Source organism: Abramis brama (assembly GCF_963993115.1).
Source record: "Abramis brama genome assembly, chromosome: 1".
Classification (NCBI taxonomy): Eukaryota; Metazoa; Chordata; class Actinopteri; order Cypriniformes; family Leuciscidae; genus Abramis; species Abramis brama.
This window is the reverse complement of record NC_139963.1, coordinates 19,861,003-19,870,535: the sequence shown is the minus strand read 5'-3', so window position 1 is coordinate 19,870,535 and position 9,533 is coordinate 19,861,003. Positions and strand designations below refer to the sequence as shown.

At 35.6% G+C, this 9,533-nt stretch overlaps 2 protein-coding genes across 2 annotated transcripts; one reads left to right on the top strand and one right to left on the bottom strand.

Annotated features, from left to right (window-relative positions):
- The first annotated feature begins 343 nt into the window (after positions 1-343).
- Positions 344-4,119, top strand: cbx8a (chromobox homolog 8a (Pc class homolog, Drosophila)). The gene is made up of 5 exons (XM_084123667.1): positions 344-494; positions 651-694; positions 1,099-1,164; positions 1,259-1,325; positions 1,499-4,119. The coding sequence occupies exons 1-5, from the start codon at positions 426-428 to the stop codon at positions 2,273-2,275; spliced, it is 1,023 nt and encodes a 340-aa protein (XP_083979793.1). The 5' UTR covers positions 344-425; the 3' UTR covers positions 2,276-4,119.
- A 148-nt stretch (positions 4,120-4,267) lies between these two features.
- aqp8b (aquaporin 8b) lies at positions 4,268-7,633 on the bottom strand (the record flags this gene model as incomplete). The annotated part of the gene is made up of 5 exons (XM_084111431.1): positions 4,268-5,501; positions 5,624-5,758; positions 5,832-6,046; positions 6,138-6,264; positions 7,377-7,633. The coding sequence occupies 5 exons, from the start codon at positions 7,631-7,633 to the stop codon at positions 5,459-5,461; spliced, it is 777 nt and encodes a 258-aa protein (XP_083967557.1). The 3' UTR covers positions 4,268-5,458.
- Between the last annotated feature and the right edge of the window lie 1,900 nt (positions 7,634-9,533).

The following is a 9,533-nucleotide window of genomic DNA, read 5'->3' as shown; positions in this document are numbered from 1 at the left end:
AAAACTCAACAATATAGACTCGCAACACCTGTTGTTTTGACATCGCAAACAAGAAACCTGCCGTGTCTCTATAGACGCCCTTTCTGTTAAATAAATATGCGTAAATATGCTACTAATAGGGGACTTATCAAAAAAGCCCTGACTCCGGTTAGTCTAGACTAGTATACGATATAAACACGACGTATTTGCTTTCAAAACAACACTCATAAATGACATTTTATCCGTGCTCGCCTCGTCCTCTAGTGAGCTCCGCGATCACATGACTCCTCCTCCCCGAGCGGCAGCTCCACTCACACAGCAGAGCCGTCCTGCAGTGCCATGGTAACAGTTTAGAACGTGATGACGTCTCTTCGGATAGAGTATTATGGGCTATCGGGGATTATTCAGGCTGAGGCGAGAAAAATAGCTGCGAGGTTGAAGTAAACATGGAGCTCTCAGCCGTCGGGGAGCGGGTCTTCGCCGCCGAATCCATCATTAAACGGCGCATAAGGAGAGTAAGTGTCATACCAGCCTGCTCGTCGGGGCTTCGGCTCTGTTATAGAGGCGCCTGGTTATTTGTTTATGTCCGCCGAAATGACATTTTATTCGCGATAGGTTAGCTTAGCAGCGTTAGCGTGCTAATCTGAATCTCCCTGTGCTTTTACCCGCAGGGCCGGATGGAGTATCTGGTCAAATGGAAAGGCTGGTCTCAAAAGTGAGTGGTAATGACACGTTAACGGCAGCTGTTGTAACGGAGGGAGCGGTTTCAGGCTCCCCGAGCTCGCTGAGCGTTAGCACGGCTGCAGCACGGACTGTGTAACGGGGCTCATGAAAACGTTAGCTGACAAGGCCAGTGATGGGAGACAGTCAAGATGCAAGCTTTATTGGCTGGTTAAAACGGTTCATATTGGGGAAATCACGGATAACATATGTTTATGTAACAATACGTTTATATATGAATCAAGAAATATTATGCATGCACAGTAAAAAAAAAAAAAAAAAAATCTCCTGAAGTGATAAAATGCACTGATTAGTAATAAATGTTTTAAAAAATGCACTTTGAATTGTTTTTTGGTCGTTATGATTTGCGAATAATTAAACATTCAATTATTGGTGCAGATACAGCACCTGGGAACCAGAGGAGAATATTTTGGATGAGCGTCTTTTCGCTGCTTTTGAAGAAAGGTAATTTATTTTCCCCGTTAATTCTGTAATTCCAGTAGACAAATTAATTGTTTTGGATGTTTTAAAATAGCATTTCTCTGATTTCTTATTTCAGAGAGCGTGAAAGGGAGATGTATGGTCCAAAAAAGAGGGGACCCAAACCAGAAACATTTTTAATGAAGGTGATTTTTTTTTTTTTGTTTTTTTTTTTTACATCACCCTAAATTTTCTTTGACTTTCTTTTTGTTTTTTCTTGGCTTTCTGTTTAATGAAGTGTATAACTTTTTAATGTTATTGAATTTTTTTAAATGTTGTGCATACATTTTTTTTAAATCACATTTGAAATTTTTTATAGGCAAAAGCTAAAGAAAAAGGCAAAAACTACGAGTTCAGACGAGAGATGTCTAGAGGAATACAGGTGTCGTTCCCGGTAGCAGAACCGGTTGTGACTCCCAGAGCCCGCGAGGGACTGCGGACTGTTGTGCCAACGATTTTCCCACCGAGCACCGTCAACAGAGGCGAAAGTGTTCGTGTGCATCCACCAGACCCCGAGAGAGACCCACTGATGACGCCAGTTCACCGCCCGCTGGATTTTGCCAGCTCACCAAAAAAGCGAGGACCAAAGCCAAAGTTGCGTCCAGCTGGAGGTTCATCCAACGAAGGCGTCAAAAGAAAGGCAGATGAACCGCTATCTTATCGGCCTTCCAAAACCGAGAGATCAGGAGAGACCTCTAACTGTGAAGTCATCCGTTTAACCCAGAAGTTCCCAGCAGAATCCAGCCTCGTTCAGAAGCAGATGGGAAGCAGGTCAAGTGATGTAAAATGTACACATGGTGGCACCATCTTAAAAGCTGGGCTTGGTGTTTTGGGACATCGACGGAAGGAAAGCTCAAGTGGTGCCATAAACCAACAACCCAAGATGAAGCATCCTCCCAAAAACAATGTATTTCGATCCACCGATCAAACCAGAGAGCAACTGTCTCTGAGTTTTGTAGATGAAACAGACCAGTCCTGGTTGCCTTGCTTGAAGAATATGGAGAAAATTGTTGTTACTGACGTAACAAGTAACTCCTTGACTGTAACCATAAAAGAGAGTTCAACGGACAAAGGTTTCTTCAAAGAAAACAGATGATGTGATTTTAGTGTATGTGTGTATGTATGAAATATTGTAATCAAACGACCTACATTTCTATATCATTTGTAGTCTATAAATGTAAAGTCTTCAAAATCATGTACATAATGCAAAAAAAAAAATATATATATATATATAGAGTCTATCTTTAGCCTACATTTCCATTCACATTTTCTATGAAAATGAAGCTTATTTTTCTATTTCCCAGATTTTTATGTAACGTACCAGTTGGTTTCTTCTTTTGGTTGCCTTCTTCAGCTTTATTATGAATGTAGGCATAGATGCTGTTAACACATATTAACATTTCAACTTAATGCACCTTTTTAAGGGACACATCGTTTAGTCCCTCTTTTATGAACTTTGTATAATTTTCTGGTTAGATTTTGTATATATATTAAGGTCCAAAAATTAAAGCACACCATTTAAAAAAGAGAGAAGGGAAATAAGCTATAAATAAAATTACGCCAATTTTAGGCCTAAATATTTAAGGCACAATAATCGTATTTCGTTATTTTTCGTTTTTCTGTTGAATATATAATTGATGTGTCTGTTCTGTGTCTTAATATTTCATTATAATGCTGTTTTTAGGCCCCGTCAGAAACGAAAGATTGTTTGATTGGTACAAATCATTTCTAAATTGCTGAAGTACTCAAGTAAGCTTATCAGCCGGTGAAATAAAAAAATTAAAATAAATTACAATTATATGATGTAAACTTGTTTAACGGTCTAGTTCGGCCTTTTTGCAGAGAGGACAATGTTTATCAGAGCTCAAAATCGATAATAAAAATGTAATTTAATTGTGTCTAGGAGCCTTTTCCATTATTGATTTTAAACATTTTAAGCGCACAGTAAATCCGTGTATACCGTTTTTTTCTAGCCTTATATTAATTTAATTAACTAACACATATTGTTATAAAAACGGAAAGCTCTATACGTCGGGGTTTTCATTATCTATGTGCCTGTAAATAAAGACTAAACACCTTATAAATAGTGAACTGATAAATGATAGCTTAAACAGCCGGCCTATTTCGACATGATTAGATCATATTTACCGAGAGCCTCGTGCGCTTTTAACGACTTTGAAAAACATTAAACATTAAGTTAGGGAGTGAAAAAAAATGGCGACTGGTCAAAACTTATCATGTTCATTCGTCGTAAGCTCAATTCTATTCTGTTCATCTATTCTACATCTATTCTGAAACTCCGTGTCAGCCTTATTTCTATTATATTATAATTTATGTTATCTTAAACAATACAAATTTACTTGTTTTTTTTAGGAATTGTATTATTAAGAATAAAATGCCGCCGCACTGCCACACGAGTGTCGCGTTAACAAAAGAAAAATATTTGTAAGGCAATAACTAGGCTACAATTTGTAACTTGTGGATTTATTTGTAAAGATCTGAAGAAATTCTTAATAGGCCTATAATGGATTAGTGCTTAATGTCAGGCAACAAACGACATTGTCAGTAGGCCTATATTTCCAAAAAAATCGCAAACGCTAAAACGGATTTAATTAGCAAGATCATTTTAAATTGAAACGATAATAAGCGCTTGTTGAGGAAATTCAGTCCATCAAAAGCCACAAGATGTCGCCATGAATGAACTTGATACAGCAGATATAGTCCAATCCTCTCAATAACACGTGCATCATGATATTGTGATTTTTGCGTCAGAATTAAATGTTCAAGAATACACTGTATAACAGTCACAGATGTTCAATGTGTCAAATGTCGCCGTGTTTGTAGGCCTAGTATACTGTGTATTTTCATTGGTTTAATTTTGGACTGTCAGTGTTTTGTGTTTTATAGTTCAAATGTAAAAAAATAAACGCTTCTGAGGCATGAGGATTCCACAGTCAATATAACACTGGAATAAATGTTAAAGTAGGCCTAATTCGAATGGTTTGAGTTTTTAAATGAACATTTGTATAGGCTAGGCTACTTGTTTTGTTTGGGGTTTTTTTTTAAGAAAAAAGCTGCGATGATTTTTTTTTTTTTTTTTTTTTTACTGTAATGAATAACTTTTAAATTTGACAATATCTTTGCACTTTACGGCCCCTGCACCAATTTATTTTTCTTATCATCTTAAGCAGTGACAATCGGACATGTTAAGCGCAGATTATTTTGCCGCCTCTGTTGTCGAGAATTCAGTAATAAAATCACCGCTATATTCTGCCAAATCAGAATTTCAGAAGGGTAATAATATTAAGATTATATGTCGGTATTTAGTTTTTTCGACCACGTTTATAAGTTAGGCTATACGTTATTTCATGGACTTAGGCCTATGGGACCGCAGAGCGCAATTAATGTGCGCGCACTCATCTGATACTCGTTTGCTTACACTTATTAAATAGCATTCAATATGAAATTTAATATATATTATTATTATTAAAATATTATTAATGTAAGCTGACCTTATAGATTATACTTTGAATATATATTTATAATTTTGTATATGGACCTTTATATTTTGAAACTGATCTTTTTTTAATGTGCACATGCTATGTCTTATGTATTATTTTATTTTGTAGGAAACTTAAAGTGTTACTCCACATGTCCAACTCATTTACTCAGCTGATGCCTAACCTAACTAACTAACAGACATAAATGGCATGGGTCATCACCTTTGACATGGTGCTTTGAAAGGTTCCCAAAATGTGTTCATGTATAACCTGTGTTAAATCCATGTTAACAGGCTCAAACACGTACCACCACTTTTGGTAAATAGGTTTTTATAAATGTATGGGACTTGTTTTTATATATTTAGTAAGAACCTTTTGAGCTCTCCAAATATGTGAAATCTGTAAAAGAGACATTTGTGTTGAAGCGATTTATTTAATTAGCTATACTGATTAATTTGAACACATGGATAGAGAAAAGCATACAAAATAATGTGCATGTATATGACGTAATAGAGTGTGTAAATTAAAGTGTGAATATCATTTATTTGATTATATTAGAATTAACACTGCACATACATTTTCAATTTAAAATGTAAAATTCTAAATATTAATACCTAAACATCCTTTCCACATATTTCTGTCTTCTCAGAGCAGGATTTACAAATGACTATTAGGCCTATATCTGATAAAGAAATGTGAATTAAAAATTAGTTGCGTTCTTAAAAGAGGAGAATTAACAAAATAAAAATTGATGGTCTGTTTGAAAGATGTACTGAATGTTACTTCATCAGTAGGCGGGTATTGTTGTCTCCAAGCAACAACCTGAAAGAAAAAAAAAGTGGCTTAATAAAATCCCTTAATTCAGTCAAAATGGAACAATATAGGAAATGTCTGATGTTAATGAGGATTTCAGTTCTTTCTAGGGAAATGCTTAGTAATCTCACCTGACTAATGCAGCAGCAATAAGGCCTCCAGTAAGGGGTCCCACCCAGTAGATCCAATGGTGAGTCCAATAGTTGGTCAGCACTGCAGGACCAAGCACTCTTGCAGGATTCAGACACGCACCAGAAACATCACCCCTGAAGCCCACAGAAGATGTTAATCTCCAGACCACACACAGGAAATGATGCATCACATAAAGAATGAACTCACCCCGCGAGCACGTTAATAATGACTGTGCAGCCCACCAAAAATGGAACCAAAGGACTCTTGCTCTTGGCATTAACTGCACCCAGTAAGACCACCAGGGCAACTAGACACGTCATGGCAATCTCTCCAAACAATGCCTTCACGATATGGTCATCAGCCTTGAGAACCGTGAACGCTGCACCTTGAGCTTTTGCATATTTCTCATTTGAGGTCATTCCCTAAAAAGAAACCCAAAATTGAATCCATTGAAGTGTGACTGGTGAATTTAATGTTGCGTGCAGAAATGGCTCGATGACACATATATCTCACCTTGGCCATGACTGCACCAAGTAAACCTCCACTAAGCTGAGAGATCAGGTACGGTGCCACCATTTTCAGCTCCATTCCGCCACAGAAGTAGACGGCTACGGTGAATGACGGATTGAAATGAGAACCACTGTGTCGGGGGAAAAGATCATTGCATTATTCATTAATAAGCAGATGCTTTTTATCCAAAGCAACTCCCAGGACATTTAGTACTGGCAGAAACCCCCTGGAGCAAACTGACCTGACTACATCAGTCAAGACACATCAACCCAAATGTGCAGGGTTTTCAAAGGGGGTCCCTGGTGGTACTGCAGTGGGTTGGTGATTAATATTATATGTGTGTGTGTGTGTGTGTGTGTGTGTGTGTGTGTGTGTGTGTGAACATGAACCACAAAACCAGTCTTATGGGTCAATTTTTTAAAATTGAGATGTATACATCATACGAAAGCTTGATAACTAAGCGTTACATTGCTGTATGGTTTGTTAGGATAGGACAATATATGGCTGAGATACAACTATTTGAAAACCTGGAATCTGAGAGTGCAAAAAAATCAAAACATTGAGAAAATCACCTTTAAAGTTGTCCATTTATGTTTGCGATTTTGCTGCATTCCCTCACAAAAATAATTTTTTGGTATATTTAAGGTAGAAAATTTACAAAATATCTTCATGGATCATGATCTTTACTTAATATCCTAATGATTTTTGGCATAAAAGAAAAATCGATAATTTTGACCCATACAATGTTTTGTTGGCTATTGCCACAAATATACCCGTGCGACTTATGACTGGTTTTGTGGTCCAGGGTCACATATACAGTATATATATATATATATATATATATATATATATATATATATATATATATATATATATATATATATGTATGTATGTATGTATGTATAATTCAATTTATTATTTATTGAAATTTATTATTTAAAAAAATATTTTATATACATATATATATAATTTACATTTATTTATACAAATATGTAATTTATATTTTTATATATACAATTAATATAAAAATATAATTTGTAAATTATGTAGGCTATTTTTAATAATTTATGTGTTTTGTAATAGATTTTTTATATTAGTAATAGTAAAATATATTATGGAATGTTCTGAAGAGAAGGGATGAAATGTTCATAACATAGTGATTAGCTTTGTTTGAATGTAAATCCACTTAAGTCTATCCAACATAGCCTACATCCATGAGTACAAAAATAAATTTCTTCTCACCTGATCTCTGCCATGCATGCAATCAGTACCGCCACTGCGAGCCCATGAGCCAGCGCAGGCTGGAGTCTGCCGGCATCCTCCACGCTTTCAATCACAGACACGCATCCGATGAACACAAAGAAGGTGGTCCCCACCAGCTCAGCCACACACGGCTGAAAGACCCGCTCAAATAGGTTCTGCTCTCTCGCAGTATGCTGTCCCACCTTATCCATCAGAGCTTTCTCCATGTTGTGAAGTTCCACTTTGTCTTCAGCCATTCTTTCCGAGGCACATATGTCTCTCTGAGAGTTGTGTCTCATATCTTAGAGGCCGTCTAGTCGTCGTTTAAATGTGAGTGTCAGAAAGGTAGCATTAAATTGCTCAATGAACTTTGAGGGCAATTGATGATTGAAAAGACTAATAATAAATGTAAAATGCTGACCAGTGGTAAAGAAAATAATACTGAACGAGATTAAAATGTAACATGCTTCTGCTCTCAGCTAATTTAGACGTACCTGGAACTATTTAAACGCCAGTGTGCTGCAGCATGTCCTGGTTACATAGATTACAAGGGAAACTAGCTCAGGTTTAGATAATTACCTGACACAGTAACTTAATAATGGAAATGTATTTTCCCACCAAAAATAAAAATGAAAAGTTAAAGGTTGACCAAATAGTGGAGACTAAAAGTCAGTTACATTTACATTTGTAACTATTACTATTTTAGGTAAATAAATCCAAAGCTTACTCTTTAACAAAGAGTATAAACATAAACTAATAGATCATATTTCATTGTGACAAGAATATATATATATATATATATATATATATATATATATATATATATATATATATATATATATATATATATATATATATATATATATATATATATATATATATATATATATATAATTTATTTTACATGGAAAAACCCTGAAAAGGCTAAAGGCCACTCAGCAGCATAAAAGTCTAATCAGTGGTTCCACTAATTCCAGTGCACTGAAACATTTGCTCCCTAAAATGTCCCACAATGCACAATAAAAACCAGGGAGCATCGGTGCTCACTATGGCTGCATCCGAAATCGCATACTTCTCTACTATATAGTTGGCAAAAAACAGTATGTGACAAAAGAAGTATGTCTGAATTCACAGTAGCCTACTCATAAAAGAGTAGGCAAAAAGTCCCTGGATGACCTTCTACTTCCAGTGAGATTCTGAAGTGTGCATACGATGGACACTTTACTATCCCATGAGCCCACAGGAGAGGATTTATGAATGACAGTGAAGTGACGCAACTGACGCTGGTCATGTGATAATGACAACATGGCGAATGTAGAACGTCATACTACACACATTCATACTAAATAGAACATTCTTTTTTGGCGGTAAGTAGTCGGTTAGTAATTACTTATTAAGGATAAGTACATACTCAAGAGAGTATGCGATTTCGGGTGTTTAGGGTGTCATTTGGGACAGGGCCTCCAACAGACAGAAAAGTAAATCCATATCATATATTTTAAAGGCATCTTTAAAACATTTTCCCAAGAATCAACACAGACATTAGAAGTTGGGGTATTGACAAGAGAGAGTGCCTTTAGTTCGAGTGGATTTGTTTATGGCAGATATTTTCATTAAATAAGCCTCATTAAGTGAATTATCAGATGTGCAACCCAAATTTATTATTTTATTATTATGATACTTTGTTTCCTGAACAGAATAGGCTAGAACGAACTTTAAATAGTTGAAAGTGAATGTGGACCCCAAACAACAGAAAATAAAATGGCATGCATTGGACTATGAGATCCCCATTTATTTCCACATATAAACTTTTTTCTAAACCAGTTCTAGATTTTATGCTCAATCTGCACCATTGGTGTTAATGATATTATAAAAAAAAATGGCTCAACTTTTAAAGATTTAATATTGTGTTTTTAGTACGTTTAAATTAAAATGTAAAATTTGACCATGTGCTACGTATATTTATGAGAACAACTGCATAATGTGAAACTTATTAGCTTTGTCAGCTATTCCGCTTTGGACTGAGGATGGCGCTATTACAGAGGGAAATAAATAATGTGACTTCATTAATGCATGTCTTTAAAGGGTGTGAATTAGTCTATTATTTGCATTTTACAATTACACTTTTTTGTGCAGTAAACAAATTCAAGTTATCAT

Excerpts from the sequence above, each read along its gene's own strand:
- cbx8a (XM_084123667.1), top strand. The coding sequence starts at position 426 with ATGGAGCTCTCAGCCGTCGGGGAGCGGGTCTTCGCCGCCGAATCCATC. Across the intron at positions 495-650 it reads TTAAACGGCGCATAAGGAGA|GGCCGGATGGAGTATCTGGT; the intron begins GTAAGTGTCATA and ends TTTTACCCGCAG. Across the intron at positions 1,165-1,258 it reads TTCGCTGCTTTTGAAGAAAG|AGAGCGTGAAAGGGAGATGT; the intron begins GTAATTTATTTT and ends TTCTTATTTCAG.